Source organism: Amblyomma maculatum, chromosome 5, assembly GCF_055883805.1.
Source record: "Amblyomma maculatum isolate TAMU_Amacu chromosome 5, ASM5588380v1, whole genome shotgun sequence".
In the NCBI taxonomy this organism is placed as follows: domain Eukaryota; kingdom Metazoa; phylum Arthropoda; class Arachnida; order Ixodida; family Ixodidae; genus Amblyomma; species Amblyomma maculatum.
In genome coordinates, this window is record NC_139348.1 from 116,568,923 (window position 1) to 116,593,798 (window position 24,876).

Below are 24,876 nucleotides of genomic sequence, written 5' to 3' on the forward strand. Positions count from 1 at the left end.
TACGAGGTCGCAAAAAAGCGTTTTACTAGCGCATAGAGTTCATCACAGTATTGCACCTTATTTCGATGTATCACAAAAATGAGTATGTCACAAATGCACTGGTCACCACTCTTTGTAATACAAAGTGCGATGTTTTCATAAGCGCTTAAGTTAACGACTGTTGTCCCTGTCGAAGTTGTCCCTGTCGTTTCGAAGCACCGGTAACTTACATTGCCTGACCTTGTCCTTCATGCCCTCCAGTCATCTGTACACTTCAGAGCGGCTGTTTTGTTTTCCATTTCTTCCTGGCCTTTCTGAATGCAATTGCCTAGGTTACACTAGCTGTTCAGAACAGGGGACTACATAGACGTTGAGCAGTCTCTGCTTAGTAGTCTTTTGTGGTGTGCAGCATTGCGCTCGCTTGGATCACTTCAACACCAGTGGGTTGGAGACTCGGAAAATTGACGACAGCATCCCGGACAGGCTTGCAAAGAGGTCGTCCGATATCCCCTGCAAAACAGTGAGAAGAGTAGGCCATTTTCCATCTGCACTTGGTTTTAACTGGGACAGTTTGTTCATTTAAACATAATGCAAGCTCTAGAAGTTTGTGGTAGAGCAGGGTAAACCCATGCGTTTCCTTTAATGGTAAGGGTGTGTGAATACATACATTCAGAATTTCGGATGCTGGTTGAAGAGGTTTGTTATTCGATTCACTTGCGGTTCGAGAAATGACGTCCGAGAATTTCAAAATATTTGCCAGCAAACGAATACTGAGCCGACTTCTATAAATTCAACCGTAGCAAAACCACAATCATATGGTGACTGAGTTTAAAGTGTCAGTTAAATGGTGCACACTCTTTATAGTCTTCTCCATCGTTTGGACCAGTGACATTCAGATGCTGTCAAGCTTAGACCTCATGCGAAATTTTACTAGCAGGCTTTCCCATATAACACTTGATGACAAGATGGCCGACTGACTACTTGCTTCGAACAATTGCGATGTGAAAGCACTTTCTTTTTTTTTATTTCCACATAATTTCCACATCCATAGCCATCCATTGTGCTACTATCACAACTTCTCTGGAGCAAGATCCGACCTCCAGTTTTTATCAACTGTGATTTGCAGGAAAGCTTGCTTGTGGAATTTTGCATGACGTTTCTATAGGGAGGTCGGTTTCCATCAAAAGGGAAAATTATTGTGTGAAGGTCCTCGCTTACTGCATAGTGCATTCTAACCAGAGTTCAGTTTGCATAATGCTAAGTATGACGACGATCAGGGTGCCCCTGTCGCTAGGCCTAAAATAGTTTCACTGTTTTTGGACACCAGCTTACGCACTGGTCTTCTGTTTTTTTCTTTTTAAAAGCAGTTCAAGCAGTAACGCCATTCTAGGACACCCTCGTCTGTGACAGCATTCTTTCAGCATGCTAAGAAACGGTGCTTGTCGTGGGACTTTTCAGTGTTTGTACGATGGAAACTCACTTAAGGCTTCACTGCATCTTGGTATTTTAGTTGGATCTTATAACTGGCTTTCAGATAGTTCAGCTTTCCAGTCTCTTCAAATCCAAATTAATGACATCATACTGGCTATCAATGACCACATTATGTATAGGCTGCATACAGTTCTGCTATGTAATCATACAGTGTGCACCATGTTTTTGCTTTTTTGTTTCTATGGTTCTCAGTTAGTCCAGTTTTGTTAATTCATTTGCAAAGATTGTACAATAATCTAAAGGTATAAAGGCAACACAGCTGCCTTGCACCTTTTCCTAAATAGTTTTCTTACACTGAGCAGATATTCGATCCAATATTTGAAGCCGTTTGAATGTGAAAAACTGCAGTATTGCGAAGTCAGTGCACGTTAAAGATCCCTAGGTAGTCGAAATTACTCCGTAGCCCTCCACTATGGCTCCTCTTTCTCTCTTTCTACTTTCACTCCCACCTTTCTCCCTTCCAGCGTGTGTGTCCACACACGCTGTTCAGGTGTGTGGACACCTGAACAGCGCGGTTCAGGTGTCCACAGAGCAAGTGTGACATATACTATGCCTTTCCCTTCCTGTGAAACATTATTATTATTATTCAACACCCCTACGTATGAATGCTAATATAGTGAAACCCCGCTATAGCAGTAGAACCACGTAGCAAAGCCGTGAATATGGGAAAGCGGAACTTCATTTCACCTTCCACAGACAACTAGACTTTCTTTTTCTTTGATTCACAGTGAACAACCTTTCTTTAATAGCATTTGGCCATGGGATTGTTTCACCAAATGATGACATTGTTGGCATATGCGCAGTCTATTACCATGTCAGAACAACAGATGCATTACAATGTAATCGCAACCGCAACAGCGACTTGAGGAAGATGGATACCAAGCCAATAAAATGGCGCTCTTTGAAATGGCTTAGCCACAGGTACCATGAGATGCAAACAGAAATCAGATTTTTGACGTCCTCATGGAAACTGAAGGCAATAAAATTCTAGCAATGAGTAAAGGGGGAAAAGAGAGCATGAATGGTTGCAGGCAATACGTCGGCAATGAATGGACGGTTTCACCGTGCCTTAGTGGATTGTGTGCATTTACTGAAATCTAAATGACACCAAAACTCCATTTCCATATTTGTGGCCACATGTGCAAATACAGACAACATAATATGGTAAATGAAAATAAATTGTTAATAGGATGATTATGACAAGATGCAAATGCTTCTGTCCTAAACCATGGCTGCATGTTTAGTATGTAGCCAAATTACAAGAATTCTCGAAGGCATGCCATAACTACCAATTGATATGATAAAGACACTAATATAGAAAATTATAGAAGTGTGAATATTCGAAATGTTGAATACGAATCGAATATGTTTCTAATTGCTTTCATAATCATATTCAAAAAAACGATATTCGGGATTTTCAAATGTTCTACCGAACACACCGAAAATGTTCGAATTCACTGCAATTTCACTGGACTGCATGCTTAACTGCAATGCTTGACCTCGTGGAGTTGCATGCTGAGAAAGCACTCTTCACAAAGGGAAGGTCCCTCTTCACAAAACGCCTCCGTTGTGTTTCGGGGATGCTTCGCTGCAATGCTTGACTGCATGAGCTGTTCTCACTTTGGTTTCTCTGAAATGCTGACAATCATCATGCAGGTGTCCATCAGGTAAAACTACTGTGATGCAAATGTTTTTTGGCAGTTTTTGCAGGCCCACTGAATGGACATTTTTTTCTCGTCCCTTGAAGGTTGACTTTATGAGCATTTACTGTATTCAGCAGTAATATAACACCTTCACTCAGTTTTATGCAGGTCCTTCCTGTACAGGAAATCAGTTTATAGAATCCTGCACAAAATTATACTGGATTTTTCAGTACGGTGTACAAACCTGTGAAATTCTAGTTCAATTTTATTTGCAAATACCGTGACTTCTGAAATAAACAAGAAGAATGTTTGCTAGTTTTTAAATTTTCATTTCCTTTTCACTTATCAGGTATTTGATTTGATATTCGGAGGAATTTTTTTCCCATATTCGTGTTCGAAAAATTTCAATATTCGCACACCCCTGTAAAAAATGTATCCGCTTGTCTGAATTGATTTTCTTACAGTGGTTCTACGTTCCTTTAGTACCACTGCATTACGCAGCCTTAGCCTGCAGTTCGACCAAGACGAAAACAATATAACCGGTAACGTTACCAGCACATGAGTACATTACATGTTGCTAGCATAATGGTATTTATATACAGTTCAGTTAGAACAGCCAGCACAGGAGGTGACTCTACCTGAGGCACAAGGAACTGGACTGTCCGTGTTTCTTCGCCAACCAGCGATGCCATCTCAATCATGAAACCCTTGATGCACTTGAACACCAGTTCAGCACGCTTCAGGCACCATGGAATCGTCATCTCCTGGGAAAGAAAAAAAACACGATCAGTGCACTAGTGCCTTACTTTATAGGGGCTAGCTAAATTTTTGTTAACATTGCTTGCATGCTGCTTGTCCTGGAGAAGGCTGTTGATGAGGCCTTTTTGCCTTGCCACTTGAAACAAGTTTGAACTAGAGAGGGCACTATTTCAAGGCATTAGATACAGAAAATAATCATTACAATGGTTTTCATAAATCTTGGCAACATATATATAGCGTATTGGTTACATACAGTCAAACCCGGTTATATCGAACCTGGATATATCGAATTTTGGTTATATCGAACTCACGGAATATCCCCTTGAAAATCCCATGTAAAAGTATAGGAAAGCCGCGTCATATATCGAACTCAATTTCACCGGTCGTTCGATATATCGAACTCCGCACCACGCACTGGAAAGTGTGCCTTCCCTAAAGACGATCGCCTCACCCTTGGCCGTTTGCCACGTGACGTTTTCAAGCCACGCGCGGTAGGAATGAGGGGACAGTTCGGCGACGGCTGGTCTGGGCAGCGCTGCGCCCATTCCCCAAAGGCGCGCGCGCATCTGCAGTTATCCTTTCCCGCGCGCCAGTACATGACGTTTGCAAGACATGTGCGTGGGTGTGCCCATTCTTTTGCCGAGCTATCTCTTTCCTTCAGCACGCGCTTACGCATGCGTCAAGCCAGCTAATCGCGCCCGTTTTCAGACAGACGACGCTTTCTCCAGCGTGTGTTGCGAACACTCTGCGCGCGGCGGCTGACGTGGCTATGGCGCCTGCGGACGTTAAGAAGAGGCAAGTCTCTCCCTCTCTGTTTTCTTCTTTTTTTTTTTTTTTTTTTTGCGAGAGTCGTCTATTGTTATCGCTGTGCTGTACGCGGGGCGTAGCGTGATATATGGCCGGCTGCGGACGTTAAAAAGCGGCAGGTTCTTTTTTTTTTTTTTTTAAGGGGGGGAGGGGGGGGGAGAGCCGTTTATCCTTGCACGTATGAATCAACGAAAGCATGTGGTCAGCTGTCATGACGCCCGCCCCAAGTGCGGCGTGATAAATGGAACCAGGCTTGTGCAATCAAGCCATCAGGGGCACTCTGCCAAGTTCCCTCCCCGCCACCGCACCAGCTATCAAAAGATAAACAGATAAACGCGCCACCCCGCGGACGTTATCGCTGCGCAGCATCTTGGCACGCTGCCAAGAAATGAGCTGTGGATGAGATGACCGAAACAGAGTGGCGCGCGCCATCGAATTGCAGCGAAAAGGCTCTGGTTCTGCGGGGCGGCGGGGCGACACAGAAAATTTGTTTTGAGCTGCCGCGGTGGCTCGAGCGGCGAGAGGGACGCAGTTCCACAAGTTGGAAATTTTTCACTCTGTCGCTGCCGCTCGTTCTTCGTAACCAAGTCACATGATCCAAGGCAATCATTATGAACAGTCCTAACCTGCACGTTCACACCCAGCAGCAAAGAAAAGCGTGTAACAATGGGGCTGACATTTTGACCTGCAGTTCTTCTATGGAAGATTTGACAAGAATATTTCTTGTTCATGTAGTTCAACAACAATCGGTAATTATTTGGCAGCCACAACAGTCTTGTAATAAAATTTACAAGGCTTACTGCAGCGGCGCCCATCATGGTTGGCTTTCATGCAGTCTTGTCTCAGCAAAAAAAAAATCTTTTACACCTAAGCCATTTCTATTTGAAAAAATTTCTTCAGTCAGGCAGTTTGCCCAGTTCTAGAAAGAAGCAAAACTCCCTTCAGTGAGATACCAGCTGCAGTCGGTGAAATGTCGCGATGCTCCTGGAAGACCTACTAGTATGTACCTCGGACAGTTCGTGAACCAGCAGCAAGGGCAGTGTCACGTTGCAGACGTCACGTTCGTGCGCAACTCGAAGCACATTCCGCAGGCCCAGGATGATGGGATGCCGTGAGCTGATGTCTGGTAGTCGCAACGAGTCATCGCTTACGACATGGAACACAATGTGGGCCTCGGACAGATTCGAGTGACGCGTGACGTAGAAGTCACCGGTTTGCAACGTTGGGCTTGGGTTTGAACTCTGCAACAAACGACAGTTGATCCCGTTTTATTATCGCTGCTTTTCTCTACCCATTCTAGGCACTGTACATGTGCTAACAGAGTTAAGAAAAAATGAAGAAGCAAACTGCACAGATTTATCTTTGGTTCAAATGCTTAAGACATCACACACAAGCTAGGAAATGGAATTTGCTACAACTGATACACTGGTTGTGATGTGCTTTAAATAAAAAAAGTAATAAGGTGGACTGACTGTAGCACAGGCTTTTAACGTGGTCAATATCTGCTTATCAACACAATGGACAAAGATAGCCAGTCACCCTTTTTTTGCTGTCGCTGAATAAAATACATTTGATTGTGAAGGATAAACAGTTGGTACAGTGTAGAGAATCTGAACAAAAAGCTTGTGCACAGAATGATGCTTAGTGCTTGTAGCACTGCAGTTCCATTGCCGACCATTGGCAATAATGGAAAACAGCGCAAAAAATACACGAAGGACGGAAGGACGACACGGACAAGCGCTCTCATTGCTGTCTGTGTCTAGCGCTTGTCCATGTCGTCCTTCCGTCCTTTGTGTACTTTTTGGGCTATTTTACATCATGAACGTTCACCAACTCACCCAACTTTCGGCATTGGCAATAAACCCAGTTTTTTGCTTTCCTTAAAATGTTGCTTAGATGTAACTTAAACTCTTGCATAACTAAATGAGCAACCCTCAAAAAATTAACTCGTCATGAGGTCATCACAGCAAATGTCAAAAACATTCCAACTCACTGAGCTGTCCTGCCCAGAAAAGCTGGAGCGACGACTGGAGTGGCTCGAGCTTCCGTCCGACCCAGACAGACTGGCTGCCGCTCGAATCTCGCTTACTTCACGGGCTTTGCCTCGGATCGTCTCCAGCTGTTCATCCAGGTCCGGAAAATGCAGCTCCGTCGATTCGTGGCAGATGGCTGCAAACTCTGCAATGGAAAGAAGGGAAATTCTCGCAACGGATTCCAGAACAAATTTCCATGTCTTCACGTGGAAACACAATAAACATTAAATGCTGAGAGAAAAACTGAAAAATTTAGTTGTAGTTCTATAACAGTGGATACTAAAAAGCGAACTTTGCAAACAAATACTGTCACGTGAGTGCAAATTTCAAGTTATCCATCCTTTGCAAAGTATCCCCATTAAAGCAGTGATTAATACTAAGCCTTCAGAAGTTGCAGGAAAAAATAGTGGTGCGAGTTATGGAAGCTTCATACCCCTCTTGATGCCCACGTAGGAGTTGATTCGGTTATCCACCAGCAGGACAATGCCCGAGAGGCTGTTGGAGTAGAGCGACATGGCCATCTGCAGCCGCTGCGGAGCTGGAACACTGCGGAATAGTTTGGACGAGTGAGCAGGCATTTGTAAAGCTACACTGCAGCAAACATTGAGTACTAGGTTAAACATTGTTAAACATTAAAAGCAACATGCAAAAGCGGAAGTTCTTGTTTACTTTTGTCTGTTAGGCAGCTTTTGTCATTAAGGTTGGTCTTACAAGACTGTATGAAAATGCCAGTCAGAAAAACAAGAGCATTTAGTATTCTACAACTGTTTTACAATACCAGCTGTTGCAACCAGTTATACTAACCACTTCCTGTCGACATGATGTATGCAAACTTAGCAAACTGTGGAAGCAAAGTGGAAGCTCACCCCATCCCATAAGTGGTGTGGCGGCACAGGTCGAGGATGTTGGCTGAAAGCAGTCTCAGGTTGTGCATCACTTTGAGCTGGGAACCTGCGAGGGGTGTATGCATGAGGATGACCTTGATTAAGGTGAATTCTCAGATAACATGAATAACACGAGACCATTTGGTTGGCCTCCCACTGGATTCTACATAAAAAGAAATCCAGTTTAGATAACCTGCTTTGTGTGTCCTTCAGTTGAGGCAACGAAAATCATGAAAAAAAAAAAAAGTGACTTGAAAACAACATTTTGGAAACCTACAGCCCATCTCCTACATACCTACTTAATTTATTCACTGCCTAGGTCATTCATTCCACTTTATAAGGTGCACACGAGCTGAATAAATCCTATCACTGTTTGTTTTTCCTCGTTTTCTGAAAACTGAAATTTTTGATAGTTTCTTAGTTTACAAGAAGGATACCTTTGCATCTACAGCAGATGTAGAAATAAATTTTAGTGCAACATGCTCCTAAGCGGTTAAAATACAAATGTTGGGAAAAAATTTCTCATTTTGCACTTGCTATTTTTTTTGTATACTCTAATTTAAATAGCTCGTCAACCCCTTTTCTCTACATCAAACTTCAAGTTGTAAAATGATAAAATTACTGATATTGCCTTGCAACTAACTGACATTCTAGGAAATGAATAACACATTTAGGATCAGCACAAGAAACTGATGAAGACCACACACTTTCATTGGATTTAACCTAAAGATATATTTTTAAAAAAGATAAGATTCCGAGAGCCCTGTGCACCTCCCCCCCCCCCCCCCCCCCCCTTTTCCTTTTGCCCCAACTCCAGTGGGACACAACATTACCTAGGCTATTATGTACCAAAGCTCTCCTATAGTAATAAGCACTGGCTAGTTTGGTTCATGCACTGGAAACCACATTTCAAGGTACTAATGCTGTGTTCACGATGGCTCACCTAAGTGGATGGTAAAACTCTCAGAAGGCCGAGGGGGAGGTGGTGTCCAGTTCTGCACATCGTGTCCAGCCAACGTCTTAGACGCCGCTCGCATCCGTTCCCTGCATAACACATTAACCCACAGTCTATCTGCAGCATAACAGAAGCTTAACTGCAGGTCCCTGAATACTATGTCAAACACCTCAACATTACCTTAAGGCAACCAGCTAAGATTTGCAATTCACTACCTGGTCATACAGGTTTGGGAGTGCAGATAAAGGTATGTCTAATCTATCAAAGTAGTTCATCAAACACAAAAGCAAAAGATTTGTGGTACCTTGATGGTACAACTATTGAACCTGAAGTGTGTAGCATTCCATACCTTGCTTCTCATCATTCATCTCGTTTGAAAACTCGAAACACTGGTTATGCTCAAAGCAAACTGATGGTAAGAACGGCCAAACTATTCTTTCATCACCTAAACACAACACATTCCTTCAAGCAGATAGACCCACATGTAATTCCCTAACTAGTTAACAGGCATCAAATTAACAGTACGTTTTACTAGTGTTGCTGCAACGCTAAGCTAACAGCACTGTTTCGTCCTCTTTTTAGGACGCTAGCTCTAGGGCTTCCACTCTGCCAAACAGTTGATGTCCATGACATCACCTCTACCGCTAACCTTGAAAACAAAATAAATATGGTCACAATTGGGTTTCAATTCCATGAAGGTGCGAAGAGACAAGCTTCCACGGCATAAGAGTATTATGCCATCGTCACAAACAACCATTCCACATTTAACTGCTACTCTCTTGTGCTGTGTATTGCATGCCATCATCTTCATTAACTTTCATCTGTACAGAATGGACCAAAACATACCTCTATCACACTGTACTGTTGTCTCCAGGTGTGTTAACCAGTCCCCAAATTTCATACCACTTCCTCCCTTTCCCTGAGGTGTGGCCCTGAAACCCTAAACTTGAACTGTAAAGCAACTTGCTGGTGCATACACTTCACTTGATCAACAAAGCCAAATCAGTTGCATTTTTCTTTGTCTATAAAATCTAAGCTGTGCAGCAAAACTTTCGTGGCCTCACCCAAACCCTCGAACACCCTTGGAAACAATGTAGTCTTCATAGACGGTTGTAATCCACTCGCGGAACTCCTTCTTCTGCGTCTGCTTTAACGAGTCTATGCGGCTGTCCCAGTGGTCAGAAACTCTCTGGAGAAGAAAAATACATATTACAAATGAAGAGGATCACTAGGCCACATCCTCTTTTATCCTACGTATTTTTATACTCCCAAGGAAAATTGATCAACTTGCTTGAGTTTCTTCGAAGTGTCTGGCCGCAATGTCATTGATATCACGATCAGTTAGACCAAGTCCCACCTGCTGCACGCAACGCTCCATTTCCATAGTTTGCCTGGTGCAGCGAGAAATACCAAGCATTTATGTAATATCGACTTGCAAGCAAACTCCCAAACTATCTATAAAGTTTCAATAAGTATCAACATTATTGGTTTCAAACAGAGTAAAGATCAAAAAGAAAGGCAACTATACCTTTTCTGCAAGTGGCTCAGTGTTTGATCCCGTTCCCGCACCATGTCGCCAATGGCCAGAGCATAGGAGTGTTCCAGGTTTAGCATTGTGTCCAGAGCTGGTGAATGTATAAGCGTATGGTACATGGTGGGGAATTTGCTGTCCGGTACCTCCTCCTCTGGGCTTGCGTAGCAGAGATGTTCCTATGCGCAATATGAACAAGGAGATTGTTCCATTACATACCAAAACCCGCCATAAATGTATCCAGCTTTGTATACTCCAATCTACGTGGCATGCAATGGTCAAGGCCAGCACTGTTTCAAACTTCATTTCGAAAAGCTTTCTAAAGATTCCAGAATGTAGGTCATGGCGGGGAATGGAAGGCATTTTGAAATCTGCGCATGGAAATTCAAAACAAAACAAAACAATTACTTTTTCGTGAGACATCATCTAGCAAGGTGACACAAAACGCCACAGCAGTATCATGCGGCAGCAAGCGGCAAATGAGCGTAAGACAGAAAGGCCTTTGCATTTTCAGCTCTTACGCTAAGGCATATCGCAATTACAGATTATCTTATACGAAGCAATATAGTTCAAGTATTTAATAGCGGCTCGGAGACAAATGCTGTAGTACACTGAACTGTCAACTTCGCGGAGCAGCTCTCTATGGTTTGTTTTACGGCAGCTAAAGACGTACATCTCTCAGATTTTCCTAAAAATACTAGCACAATCATATAATCACAACTGCATGTGCATCTAGTCTACCGCAAGGAATCTATGCAAGTAAATTTAACGCTGATCGCAAGCGATTTCTCGGTGACGCATGGTCGAGCTACTCACCTCTTTGAAGTCCCGTGTCCAGCGCGCAGCCAAGGCCTCGACGTCTCCTTCCAGTCGGAACTTTTCGATCGCCGACGTTGCAGCTTCATCGTAGAAATCCTCCGTTTCCCGGGTCACAAATTCGCATAGGCTGTCCGTCAAGTCTGCAAAAACGCAACGCTATGAAGTACGGTACATAGCACTGCGTGCCTTCTTTTTGAGATGGAACCCACTCACCGTCCTCAACATAGCACGGCAGTTTCTCTTCCTGCATGATTCGAAAGACGATCTCCTTCACGGGAAGCTCGTTGGGGATGAGGATCGCGCGCTGGACCTTGAAATCCCGCTTGGCGTACGAAGCGGACCAGACGAAGTCTCTCTCGGTTGCTGTCGGAGCGGCGCTCATCGTGAACTACGACTGCTGAGAGCTTAAAAAATGAAGTTTTAGGGCTCACAGAACCCAACTGACCTAAGCCTGTAGAAGCTTTCTAACAGCTTCTACATTTTTCCAGGCCCGGAAGGTAGTTTCCAATTCCTCGCTGCCACTTTTGTCGGCGCTTCCGAAACCACACCTTCTTGGCTCTCGGATTGGATTGGACAGTCTTCTTGATCGTCGCCCATGGTGGCTTCTTTGCTTATTTTGGCCAGTTTTGGCGGTGGAGAACGGAACTTCAGACATTATGTGCATGCGTGTGGGGGAAGAGGGTGCGAGCGAGTTTACTTTGTTGAAATTGCAGCAGTTCTCTGCTGCAGTGCACTGAAGCTCGCTGTGAACTTTTTTCTAGTTGTATTTAATGAGTCAAACAAAAAATGACAATAGGCCATTTTCTTTAGAAAATATTTATTTACATGCCTTCTTGTACAAAAGTTGTTTACAGCCAGCGTGGTCAAGAAAAATGCACATAGTCGATGCCTTCGACAAGATTCAATGATGACAAGTTTGCCTCAAAACCGCCATTGGTCAGGTCCTAAAAGCAGAAAAACAATGTCAGGAAAAGGAGAAATAACTGCAACTAGATACATACCAGTTTCATACAGATAACAAGTGGTGGAGTAGCTTCCTTGAAGTGAATAATGGGGACTCTTGGCCTTGGCACTTCCTAGAGCAAATGCAAAAAAGAGCTAACATAAGTACAACACAAAATATTTTTCACTGTCACGAGAACGAAATAATAACCAACATACCTCAGATTCTTCATAGATGTAAATACCTCTCGCAATTTTTTTCTCATCAACATCACAGAATGCAGTTACCTGGAAGGGAGAAATGCACTCAAATGATTGAAATACAATATATAATATACTGGTACCTTCCTCTGGTTCTCAATGTCAAGACTTCTGTAAAACCTGCGGCCTTGTTTTCCAGCATTCCAAATAGTAAAACTTGGCCACTTGACAAGGACGTGTTGCTTCAACCTTTCAAGCCGAAGGTCCCAAATAGTAGATCTGCAGCATAATATAAACTGCTTTACATGTGACAGCTAAAATAAAGTCAGCAGACTCCTGTTAATGTGCACAATGTTCAACCTCAACGAGTATTTTGGACTGGCAGCACGCCATACTCTGCAATGGTGAATGTAGACTGTTGCAAGTGGTAGCGATAGGTCAGCAAGTCTTTTTCAACTCTGACCACATTTCCTCCAACGTCCAGATGTTTGTAAAAGAAGATAAGGTCCTCTGGTGTTCCCTGAAAGAAAAGGATTGAGAGTGCACAATGTCGCAGCATTTAACAGCAAAGCCTCACTCAAAGTGTACTCAAGCCTCACTGATCGTACCTTGCCAGTTTCATCAAAACCGCCTACAGTATCGAAGACAACTCTGTTACAAAACCATGTAGGCATAATGACTGTGGGCCCATGTGATGTGTAAACCTGAAAGTAATGAAAAAAGTTACGCTGTTTGCATTCAACACTAAATCCACATTCAGTCTCATAAACTATACCTGCACTGTGAGCTTCTTGCGGTCTAGGGTATTGGCCCACAATGTGTAACGTTCTGTTGAACCTTCTGGCGACCGGTGAAACTGGGAGCCCACAATCTGGAGAAGAAATCCCCGAAATGCAGTTATCATTGCATTCAAATGGGCTAGTTGGTGAGGGGACTCAAAATGCATTTTTTTCTAGCACTAGCATTCACATCTGGCATTCATCACATCTTTCTTCCTTCTATCCCTTGTTGTTCTCAAGGATTAGAAAAGATGCATGCCTTCTGGGTTTTAAATACGATGAGACTGCCATGATAGAATCTCGCACCTGCAAAAGGTGAAGCAATTGAAACTACTTTTTATGAACAAACACAAAAGACGCCAGAGTGCAGATTGATGTCAGTGTACATTCAAGAACCCCAAATCTTTCTTGCTTCTTTCACTCTCTCCTTTCCCCCTTCCCCTACAATATGGTTCACGTATGGGGAAGTTAATGCACATTTCCTTTCCTCACCACCAAATCATTTAGTCTTAAAATATAAAGTTGTAGAACTATGAAATATTTATTAAGCTAAACTTCTTTTGTAGAGCGTATGCTCTAATCTATATATGCACTCAAAGTATAGCACGTTGCACAGTTACTGGCGCACTGTAGAATGCTTCTGCCAACTAAATCGTGTAATCCTCGCAACTCAAATTTCGCACAGAAATGGCATTTTACCGTTAGTAATTTTTAATACCAAATTTGTTTGGTGTACTTGCCTGATTCAATCAGAAAAAGTTGGCTGTTCCCATCATATGGTGGCGGCGATGCAAATTATCGCTGGAGCAGCGGCTCGTCTTGCATAGCCACCGCCACATACGATGGGAACATCTTACTTCTGATTGAATCAGGCAAGTATCCAAAACGAACTTAGTATTAAAAAATACTAACGACACAATGCCATTTCTGTGTGAAATTTGAGCTGGGAGGATTCTGGGTTAGTTGAGAAAAGCATTCTATAGCACGCCGGTAATTGTGCAATGCGCGGTATGAAATGCAGACAGCTACAAGGTACTTGTTGCATTCATTATGTAAACCAACTGCTAAGAGACTAAATGCTTGCTGCTATTTGTGCTACAAAGCTACAAATAAATTTGGGGCTGCAGCAAGAAAGAAAAATAAAATATGCAGTGTTATAAAACCTTCATACCTCTTGCTTTTCGTAACTTGGAATGGTGTCAGGACAAGGTTGCTCTTTTTTTGTTTTATGAACTTATATGAATGCTTTAGCAATTGATTTGAACACTGCAGCATGTGCTCAGAAATATGCAAACACTGGTATATGGTCATGCCTCATTAACATCAGTCTCTTTTGTTCTTGAGTAAAACTGTTCATAAAGGGATGCAACCATAATAACAACCAAGAAGAACAAAATGTTCAGAAAAAAAAACTTCCTTTGATTAATTTTACTTTTGTGCACTGAAGCGAAAATTCTAAACAATATTTGCAGCTACAAGCTCATCATCGTGGGCCCAATTATGCTTGAAATAATGTGGTGCAGCCTGATACATCTAGTGGTCTATGATACTCTTGATGGCACCTCATGCGCAAATGACTAAGCATATGCTACAGTTGCTTACATTCCACGAACTGTTGCTCAATATTGGCTGAAAGCTGCTGAATGTGGCTTTCTATGTGGCATCAGCTGCAGAGAGGTTTCCTCATGGCCATTCATGCAATACTGAAAATGGTGACATGCATTGGCTGATATTCTAACGCTTGTTGCAATGTATATGGGAACTGCAAAATGCTTGTATTGATTAAACTTCTTGCTTATTCACGCTGAAATTAGGCACACAGATAGCATTCACCTGTCTACTGATTTCAATACCAATTTGCATGGTGTACTTGAATGATTAAACCAGAATTAATTCGAAATCTGCTTCGGATGAAGAATTGGCAACCCAAAAGAAGCCCCTTTCAAGTCGCTGGTACTGCTGGCATTATCTGGTAATTATTCGCTGAACATGGTAGAGAGAGAGAGAGAGGGAGGGAGAAGTTGAGTGGCTAATCTGAGTGCAGAAAACACTGTTCGCACTAAATGCTCCAAAGATCTACGAACGTTTTCTGAATTCGTTATTGCTAAAGTAGTCAAAAATTATCGTCAAATGAGCTGCTCAACTCCCCCTCTGTCTCTGTCATGTTCCGCAGATATTCACTGGATGGCGCCACAAGTATCCCCAAAAAGAGCTACTTTGGGTCACCGATATTACAGTTGATGTGGACTTCGAATTAATTCTGACTGAATCAGACAAGCACATCATTCAAACTGGTATTAAAAGAGGTAGACGGTTGGATGCTGTTTGCCAAATTTCAGCGTGAATAAGCAAGCCGTTTAATCAATACAAGCATTTTACAGTCCGCATAGGGCTTCGCAACACCCTTTAAAATGCTTTTTTTCTGTGCTATTCTTAGTTTAATTACTCGGCCTTCATTCTCGCTTCATTAAACAATTAGATTATGATTACATGTGAAATAGGCTGGGAAAAGTCCTTTTACTGAGTGCTTTTTTTCTTCTCACCGTATATACGACCATGTTTTTTTAAGCAGTTATCAAGTGTAAAATTTTGTCTTGGTGAGTCATTATAAGGAGAGGCGTACGTCACAAGTGCACCACACCACCAAAAAAAACAAGAAAAGTCCTGGCTACGTGAGTAGCTCAAAGCTTTTGCACCAACAGCAGGCACAACAATGTGAAAAACTACAAAGGACATGCATGTCGTACCGTATTAGCTGGTTGTCTTGTTGCTTCGTCAAACTGCTCCTGAATGCGCATAGGGTGCATGATGTCATCCTGCACAATGACAAGACTTACGTTGGCATCTCGTGAAAAACAAAAAATTATATGGGGCGCTTTACGGGTATAAAGCAACAGTGATAATGGGCCCTGTCTACAGTCCCCTTGAGGTTCCTCATTTGTGCACATGTAGTTTCTGCTCACTTAATTACCGATCCCTTAATAACAGAATGTAGTTTAAGCTGCCACATTATCCTGCTACCGGTCTTATAGTGACCCCCCGTACATAGCTATAAAGCCCAGATGTAACCAAATGATATAAACATGCCTGCATGGCCTAGGAGTAGTCCGCTTAACTCGGCACCCACTGATTTCCATTCCACACTCCCACCTCAAATAGCAATCTGAGTTGACAACTCCTCCCAACTTTGTGGTAGCTTGTGGTCTCGTTACATCATACAACAGACCGATGAATCAGTACTCGATCACAGTCGCCTGCCAATTAACTACCACCTGCTAGAGCCATGTCCTACAATGCCAAGGATTTTCTGCAGAACAGGGTCTACAAGCTATCCCATTAAAAATTCTAGAGGGAACTTTGGACCACTAAAGTTCGATGAGGCGAAAGCCATAATAGCGCGATTGATCCTAGCCCTTCACTAAGGCACCTCTATCTTTCTCTCCTCTTTCACTCCTACCTTCTTCCCTTCCTTTACGGCCTGGTACATGTGTCCGCGGAGAGTTGTGACAGATACTGCGCCTTTTCTATCCTGTAAATCAATTTCAAACGCCGCTGACGCCTGCCATACTAACGCCTCCTAGACATCTGGGTCTGCTTCCGTTTGCTGCGTGGTGCTGCGTTCAAGGAAGCGCCAAATGAAAGGCGCCGCACAGACGCCCGGCGGGGTCAGCTTTGTCTATGCATGAATTGCATGGTGATGAGTCATGACGGAACACACGCTCCTTGTCGAACACAACCAGCACTTCATTGAACGCATCATAGTTCACTAGCGTTCTGTAATTCGTTTACAGGAAATTAAATGCGCAGTATCTGTCATTCGCGAAATCCCGCTATCCTCATGGTAGACAAGGGAAATTATGATGAACCCTTCAAGAGGACCCTTGTACAGCGCCATATACAGTGAAGGCCCTGGCACAGATGTACTAAAGTGAGTTAAGAAAACGCAAGTGCCGCCAGGAGCCAAGAACTTTTTTTTTTTAATTATGTACCGGTACGTTAGCAGTAAACAAATTTTTGGAGGGAACTCGAGACTGCTTTTTTTTATCGTGGGGAGCACATTGTTTAATCTGTAGATCATGTTTTTTTATATTTCTGGGAAAGGGTTTATTTTTGGGATGTATTACAATGGATCATAAAAGCTTTTCCACTAGACTCCATGGCATTCAATATTTAAGCATAGATAATGAGGATGGGGTTCCACATTTGACGTAACTACGCTTATGGACCTCCCTTGTATACGGCGCTCCAGAATGGCAGGCTATCACTGGGCCAGGGATGCAAGACCTGCTCGAATTTATTTTTGAGAGGGTATGGAGTGGTTTATTGCCATTCAAAAAGTGGCTGAAGAACCTCCCGAATGGCTCTCAAGGGTAGAGCTTTTGCTGTCGCTGCGGGAGTTTTAATGCGACGAGGCCAAACGCTGGCTGATCATGGCATTCATTCATGTATGTACATTTCCTAGTGTCTTTTTTGATGTTTTGATCGGAGTTTCACTTCGTGCTGTTGTGTGCTGAGACCAGGCAATAAATAAAATAAAAAATACAGGACGTGGCGCAGTTGGTTAAAGCGCTCGGCTGGGGATCCAAGGGATGGAGGTTCGATTCCCGTGGAGACAAGGTTTATTTATTTATTTTTAACTGTTTCCCTCGAACGTGTGACACCCTCTGCTGACAGCTACTGCTGACAACGATGAGGCATTAAAGGCTTTCTCCTTAAAAACAAAAGCGGAAAGCGAATAAGCAGTCTCCACTCACGATATCCTGAAAGCACAGGTACCGTCCTTCACTCCGGCGTACAGCGGCATTTTTCGCAAAACCTACTGTAGAATGAAGGATAACGTTTATAAGGTCACTGTGCGCGACGGCACACGACAGGACATAATCAAGCTTACCTCCTCGGGGTTTAGACGTCGGATCACCTGCAGAGATACAAACGGAAAAGCCGCGTGATTCTAGTTTCGGTTTCCATTCTTCCAGAAGCCTAGCAGTACCATCCTGCGAGAATCGATCTTATTCACAATACGCAACAGACTGACTCTTGGCATTTTAAGAATAGTGACACTTACAGTGCTGGAGTCGTTGTAAATGGAGACTTCCAATGTACCGGCAAATATCTGGTCAGCCACAGATGCCAGGCACTCGTTGATCCACCGCTCACCGTTGTGGACAGGAATTATTACAGACTGCAGTAAAAATCACCGCACATTAGAGCTGACTCACAAGATCTGTGTTTCGAACTTGCCTTACCACATCAACGGCAGCGCTTAAATTTTCCCCTGCCATGATTAAACACTTTGCTTTAAAGCTACACCGCTACACGAGTACTTGCCCAAACTCAAACTCGCTCAAATTCAGCAACTTCGCTGGATTGACTCGGCTAATATTTGGCTGTGCTCTGGCAGTCGCGGTCTACTGGCTCACGCCGGCCGTCACGCGGATTATGACTTTTGAACATGTGCGTTTGTTGATTCTGCAGGATCGTCTAGAAGAATTTTGGCGCTTACCATCGTGTGGTCTTCATTAACGAAAAAAGAGCAGTTATCGGGTCATGCCAAAAGTATGTCAAACGAGTCTTTAAAAGAGCTTTCGAGGCGGTTCCTGGCGTGTGTTCCCGTGGTCGAGTTGAAGAACTTGCTGGTATGCCAACCACTTCAAATGTCCCGTCACTGCAAAAAATCAAGTCGGGAAGAAAAAAGAGAAATGCCAGCTTTGTGGGCGACGGCATTTTATAGTGCCTGACACTTGGCTGCATGATCAGAGATGAGTAGTTTTGTTATTACATGCAGGACACATTGCCGGGAGAGAGTTTTGTCGAGGAATTCCAGGAGCAAGTGGTCGCTTGCACCGTTCAACATCCAGTCGCCAGAACGTTCCCGCCAAGAGCCTCGTACGTCAAGCATTTTCTTAAATGCGTCATCGATAAGGTACGGAAAATTTCTGCGCACCTCCGAAAACGCTGCGGTTTCTTGCGACTGTCGCGATTAACGGGTTTCTGCGTTGCCATTTTTATAGCTAGACGCGCACAACGTCGATGTCGCTGACAGCCTCTATGTTCACTTCGCTGAGCAGCTGAGTGGTAGGAACAGTGGCGACGATGGGCCTGGTTTTGTGTCGTACATAATTGTAAGTATTGCTTTGCTTATTACTTTGATGTTCTTTTTTAATTTAACGGCGCTTGGAATTTTATTACATTTTAGGATGACCGCACGGCAGTTACCTTAAAAGAACATACCGCTGTGGTATTAAATGGAACAACTGGGCTCAGGACATGGCAAGTGAGTGTTTTATCATATAACGGAGCTACGCAGCACTTACAAAGATTGTTGTTACCCAGCATCTAACGTTATTGCGCATAAAAGGCATGCATTACGTCGTCTTTCTTTTTTTTGTTTTTCATTTACACTTTATACGACTGATTAAACAGTGGCATTGAAGCCCATCATACAGAGGCTGCAAATGTCCAACAAAAATTAAAAATGCATGAGCCGCAGCATCAATTACTGCCGCCATGTTTCTTTGCTGTTTCGAATTGTTTTCTCTGTTTCGTACAAATTTCTTGTCTATTGCAGGCATCGAAATTTCTCTCAGAGTGGTGTCTTGAAAACAAGCATCTCCTAAGTGGCAAGTGAGTTGTAAAACTTTCTTTAGAACTGATTTTTAGGTGCGGGTGTGCACTAACTCCATTGCCCAATTTCTGTGCAGGCACATTTTAGAACTGGGCTGCGGTGTTGGGCTTACTGGCATAGTCGTGTGCAAGGCTTGCAGTCCTCTGTCGTACACGTTCACTGATGGCCACTGCGCTGTGCTTCAATCAGCTGAAGAGAATCTTGGGCGGAATGATGTCACGGGGCCCAGCATAAGTGTCCACATGCTTTCTTGGGGTGACCCTACAGACTACAAGAAGCGCTGCAACACTGACATCATTCTCGGAGCCGGTATGCTAGAGCTCTTTTCTACTCTGTCTGTCAAGAGAAAAACATTGTGATGAGATTTCTTCAGTGCTTTTTATACCCATTTCACCAAGAGCATGGAGCGCTGCCAAAGCTGGCGTGCTCTTTTACACTGGCCATATGTCTCTGTTCAAAACGTAGTTTGTCATACATTCAAAGTTCAGACAACCATATTTCCTCATGACAAAGCGCATGTACGAACTGCACAGAGCTGCATTTCTATTTGCCTCTTACCATGCTTCCATCAAAAACCTTACCGAGGCGTAGAGGGGTGCGAGTGATACATGGTGGAGCAACATGTTTTTGTGTGTAGCTTCCACAGTGTTGTACTCTAAATGTGGAACGGGGTATTGCTACAAATGCTGCTGGTTTGCAGGTCAAAATGCGTAGGCAGAAGCTCTAATCAATATTTAACTGAAATTTCCTCAGTTGAAACATTTGCCATATCATATAGAGGTGTATTCAGATTTTACACGTAACCAGTTTCACACTAGATTTCGGACCCAAAATCATTTGTTCTAGTGCCTTCCCAAGCTGCACTCGTCATGGGCATTTGTACCAATACTATCACCACGACGAGTCACTGTCCAGCCCGGTGTGATGTTGCTTGGTTGCAATTTTCAACAATAGGCGGTAGGTTTACGTGCAGTCGTTTCATAATGACGCTGCACATGAAGATTGCCAGTGGTGGCAATGTTTCAAGAAAAAGAGGTGCTTCTTAGAGTACTAGTTCTGACAGCGGCTTTACTGACAATCTAAAATTAGCGTCCAGCAGTAACTCTGACTTCGTTTTCGAGCTGGATATTGCTTCAGGTGGCAATGAGAGCGACAGCAATGATGAAAACGGTGATGTGCCAAGCAGTACATATACGTGGAAGCCTGTGGTCACCTAAAATCCACCACCTGTGCCTCCGCAATTTCTGTTTCTTCATTGCGCGGGACCTTGCGGCAGCCCACAGTATTGCTCAGAAAAATGTTTCGAATTTCAGTACTACATCATGACTCATTGCTATGGCATGCACAGAGAGAAAACCGCCCTCAAAAAGCAGCTTTTATATTTTAAACCAATGATGTAATATATGTTTCAGAATATATATAGAATGTGAAAAAATTTTTACTTATAAAAGATGTTAAGCATTTGATGTTTTTCGGGAGTTAAATTTGCAGCTAAAAGGTTAAATGTAGCCTAAACCTTTAGCACAGTTATTTTATGCTCATGCAGTTGTGCAGAATGCCTTTTATCTAATGGTTTGCATGGTAAACAGTGCCAACTCGTGTGCACACTGTTACAATCAGCATGTTGGTGAAATTTAAATATTGAGACTAGACTTAGCATCATTATTAATATTACTGTGACACTGTTACCTCGTTTAAGCTGGCAAGATATAACAACATAAGATTGATGTGATGGAAAAATGTGTGCAAAAGTTTTGAAGACATTCAGCATTGTCTTTTGTCTTTATTGCATAAGTTGGCTTCATTGTATTTGCTTGCTTTAGCTCATCAATTGATGAACCTGCAGTATCACTTTGCAATGCCAGAAAGCCATCACCTGTCCGTTATTGTGCATGTGCCTCATTATGTTGCCTTGATAGGAACATGCCAGTCAGTGGCTTGTTCCTTGTGCACTTCTTCCTCTTCACAATATTTAATTCTTCTACTTCAACTTACTTTTCAGACCTGGTGTTCGACCCTGCAGTCATTCCACTTCTTGTCACCACTCTCGGTGCTCTGTTGGCTCAAGGTGGGACAGCATACATCGCATCAACAGTCCGTAATCCTGAAACTCGTGCATTATTCCTAAGCAGCTTAGGTGAGTTATGTTGTTACATGGCGCAGTTGTTAAAGTTAGCAGCTGTCTTAAGCTAGAGCTGGAATAGCTTTCCAGGGATATTCTAGGGCCAGAGGTGGTGACCTTAAAGGGCAAACTACCTTTTAAGCAAAGGAGCCCAATGCTTCGATTAGGTACCGCAAAGCAGCAAAAATACAAATCAAAGCTCTCTCATCCTCCCCTTCGGAAACCAGCTTCCTCGTTCTCTATGCTGGCGCGTCGAGCCGCGAGGCTGACGCCAAGGCTGCAACGACATCCATTGGTCCGTCTTGCTGACTGACGGGTGAAGGATGGACGTACACCACTAATTCTGTTCGCCTCTTGGTGTGCATTTCCCTCACCAGTTTCGTTTTGGTGCACGCAGAGTACTACCATCACCACCAACCTGCTTCGAGTCCGTTCTGTGTGCTGTGCCATTCCTAAAGCCTTCCCTTCTCCACGCTCTCCACAAGACGCCCCACCTCCTGCCATACATGGAGGAGGAAGGGGAATTCGGCTTGCGGGGGCTAGACAACAGGGCAGGAGAGTGAAAAACCTCTGAGAGGGAACGGAAAGGGAGGGAAACGCAAAATCGGTTGATTACGGTGGCTGTAGCTTTTTCAAAAACTTCTTGTGGCATTGCGTTTTGGGGGCGAAGCCTCACAGTCACCGGGGAAGAAAATAGTTTTCACAGGAGAATGGACAATGGGCCTTTAATGGCGTGATGCAATATTGTTAACGGCTCCTACTTGTGGCCCCTCTTGTGCAGCTTGTTTCTGTACATCCACTTTGCTACTCGCTTGAGCTGTAATCTTTTGATTTGTGCCTCTATTATCTCACACATATTCATTAGCTACTCTGTTATGTGAAAGACCACCTGGAAAGATATTTATGAAACGCCACTTTAACAAGCGGTATGGGCGCCCCCGTGTTGCCCAAGAGTAGGGTGATTACCCAGGGTCCTGGAAGGTTCTATTCCCATCTCGCCCACTGATCTGAAAGTAGAAGCCAAGTGTTTCACAGCTCCTGCCATACACTCTTGTGACATCACACAACCTGCCATCCAATCAGTAGGTGTTCATGACAGCTGCCACAGCCATGCCAGTGATTTTTTCACTGACAATGCCAATATGCAATTTTCTGCAGAACAAGGCACGTTAAAAATGCAATGGCTCTTCAAGTTGGCAGTAATCAGTCTATGCTGAATGGTAGCCTTCGATAACAGCTGTCCACATTATAGTGATTACATGGTTACTTCAGAGCTGTATTCTTCTGTGCAGAGGAATGTTCCCTATAAAGAGCTTGCAACAGACAAAGCATTCTCTTTGCTGTTTCAGCAGACGAGGCATCGCTACGCCACGAGCCTTGTGCACCGCCGCAAGAAAACATTTTCTTCTACGATCGTTCATCCCCTATTGAAATAGACAAGATTGAAGCCCAAGAAAGGTGACAAATGGTGGAAGCTTATCAGCCGGTGAAAGCAAAGTGCTTGGCTGACAAGCAGAAGGGTGCAGGTTCGGTGCCCAGTGTATAAGTGGATGTATTTCAATGGAGCTGGACATCAAGCATGCCTGCATGCAGGTATTTCATTTCACTGTAAGTGGACATTAAAACCAATTTTATATATCACTCACTTGCTTTGACTTGACAAGTTCAGTATTCCTAACCCGTCTCTTGTGCGTTGTGCACAAGTTTAAGCTGTCTTGAAGCAGACCATGCATTTTGTACCTCCGTATCTCAAGCTCAAGCTTGGGGAAAGCCGGCGGGTAATGCTGGCACTCAACGGCAAAGCTTTCGTAAAGGAGGTCGTTAAGAGTTAGGATTTTGTACTGTTGCTACTAATGATGAAACAGTCTATCGTCTGGGACAAGAAACTCTTGAGCAGCTTCAGCAGTCGGTGTAAGAAATGTTTGGCGCGGAACGATAGAACGAAGTTCCATTCTCAACAGTATCACGGGCCTCTACACTCTGTCACTTCGACTTTTTCAGCACCTTAAGAACTAATTTACAGATAAATATGCTTATTCAAATCTGTAATTGGAAGTTTTGAACATATTTTGGCTTTGTGGTTCCGAATAGACCCTGCATTAGAAATCCAGTTCACAGATCCACGAACATCTTTTTTTTTTTTTTTTCGCCTCCGTTGAAATGCCGCTGGAATACGATGCTGCGGCTGCGCGGCTTTGTTGCTTTTCTGGCGCTACCTCCTTTACAAGGACAATGCCACTCGATCTTGCACAGCATATACCAGTACACGCCAGATTTTACAGCGCGGAGCGCGTACTGAGTAGTGGGCCCCAACCAGCGTGCGACTCCCAGAGTCAGAAGTTTATACGGTTTCCTCCGCTCACGGGCGATCGTCTTATTTTAGCTTCTTGGCGTCTGCACGCCAATGGCCCCATAACAAAACGAATTTCAGTTACATTACTCTCTCGCAGCCCCTATCTCCTTCTCTCATCATTCTCCCCAGGTTCTCCCAGCAAGCGGTATGCTTAGGTTTCCTTCGTGATTGTGGCAGTCTTTCTCGCCGTCCCTGCGCTTATTTTTATTCTTGTTCACATCCGTAGTAGTCGAACCATCGCACGAGACCACCGAAGTCACTAAATGAGTAAATCACACTCACTGGCATAACAAAAAGCGAACGCAGAAGGAACACAGCGGCCGCAACATATACGGCGTCTGCTTCTGCGCCGCCTCAGTATTAGCTCCCGTCGGCCACCAGGTGGCGCCACATGTCTCAACAAACTCCATTGCAGGTTGCCTATAGCCCGGGTGGTGGTGATGATGCATCATTGAGTAAAAATGGCACGTCAATCAGTAGCACAATATACCACTCCATTGCTGTAAACAAAACAACAATTGTCGAAAGGGAGCCTCAGTCTACGTGCAAAGTTTGGCAACAGGACCAGTCATTTTTCAGATTGAAGCTCCCCTTCGAGCCTTGTTCGTATTGTTTTGCGTTGCGAGAAATCCCATCTTTCTATTTTTCTCGGGTATAGATCTACATCACTGCTGTGCATCCTCGGGTTTGGATGCCAGAATAATGAAATGTCTATTCTATTTTAAACACACAGCAGGCGCATATGGAAGGTCAAACTGCAGCGTTCAACAAAAGGATAAAATCATTTTAGCGCACCTTTAAAATATATCAGGTAGTGAGCATTAATTGCCAGTTCTTGGCTGAAATACTCCTTACAGTCCAGGATGGACATGGGTGCTGCCATCGTGTTACTCATAATGCTGTGACTGTTTCTATTCGAGAAATCAGTAAAAGTGTTTGCTGATTCTTCTAGG

General features: G+C 43.6%; 3 protein-coding genes across 6 annotated transcripts; 1 reads left to right on the plus strand and 2 right to left on the minus strand.

The window, feature by feature from the left end:
• On the minus strand, window positions 1–11,457 carry LOC146189299 (FERRY endosomal RAB5 effector complex subunit 3). 2 transcript variants are annotated; one of them, XM_084604156.1, is made up of 13 exons: window positions 11,347–11,451; window positions 11,115–11,264; window positions 10,899–11,041; window positions 10,080–10,261; window positions 9,843–9,942; window positions 9,616–9,740; window positions 8,540–8,640; window positions 7,579–7,663; window positions 7,146–7,258; window positions 6,673–6,857; window positions 5,687–5,920; window positions 3,752–3,877; window positions 2–489 (listed from the first exon to the last, which is right to left on the minus strand). In XM_084604156.1, the coding sequence occupies exons 2-13, from the start codon at window positions 11,149–11,151 to the stop codon at window positions 406–408; spliced, it is 1,515 nt and encodes a 504-aa protein (XP_084460282.1). In that variant the 5' UTR covers window positions 11,152–11,264; window positions 11,347–11,451; the 3' UTR covers window positions 2–405. The 2 variants fall into 2 exon arrangements, with proteins under 2 accessions (XP_084460281.1, XP_084460282.1); XM_084604155.1 differs by having other exon boundaries at window positions 1–489; window positions 11,115–11,457.
• Window positions 11,458–11,686: 229 nt separating this feature from the next.
• LOC146189300 (queuosine-tRNA galactosyltransferase-like) lies at window positions 11,687–18,191 on the minus strand. 2 transcript variants are annotated; one of them, XM_084604158.1, is made up of 12 exons: window positions 18,070–18,191; window positions 17,889–18,005; window positions 17,715–17,817; window positions 17,578–17,642; window positions 15,571–15,639; window positions 12,820–12,915; window positions 12,653–12,748; window positions 12,440–12,564; window positions 12,188–12,323; window positions 12,063–12,131; window positions 11,903–11,977; window positions 11,687–11,845 (listed from the first exon to the last, which is right to left on the minus strand). In XM_084604158.1, the coding sequence occupies exons 1-12, from the start codon at window positions 18,103–18,105 to the stop codon at window positions 11,765–11,767; spliced, it is 1,068 nt and encodes a 355-aa protein (XP_084460284.1). In that variant the 5' UTR covers window positions 18,106–18,191; the 3' UTR covers window positions 11,687–11,764. The 2 variants fall into 2 exon arrangements, with proteins under 2 accessions (XP_084460284.1, XP_084460286.1); XM_084604160.1 differs by lacking the exon at window positions 17,578–17,642 and having other exon boundaries at window positions 17,715–17,741.
• Window positions 18,192–18,220: 29 nt separating this feature from the next.
• LOC146189301 (protein-lysine N-methyltransferase EEF2KMT) lies at window positions 18,221–23,211 on the plus strand. 2 transcript variants are annotated; one of them, XM_084604161.1, is made up of 8 exons: window positions 18,221–18,459; window positions 18,609–18,746; window positions 18,835–18,945; window positions 19,020–19,097; window positions 19,392–19,447; window positions 19,525–19,757; window positions 21,451–21,585; window positions 22,920–23,211. In XM_084604161.1, the coding sequence occupies exons 1-8, from the start codon at window positions 18,382–18,384 to the stop codon at window positions 23,030–23,032; spliced, it is 942 nt and encodes a 313-aa protein (XP_084460287.1). In that variant the 5' UTR covers window positions 18,221–18,381; the 3' UTR covers window positions 23,033–23,211. The 2 variants fall into 2 exon arrangements, with proteins under 2 accessions (XP_084460287.1, XP_084460288.1); XM_084604162.1 differs by having other exon boundaries at window positions 22,923–23,211.
• The last annotated feature ends 1,665 nt before the right edge of the window (window positions 23,212–24,876 follow it).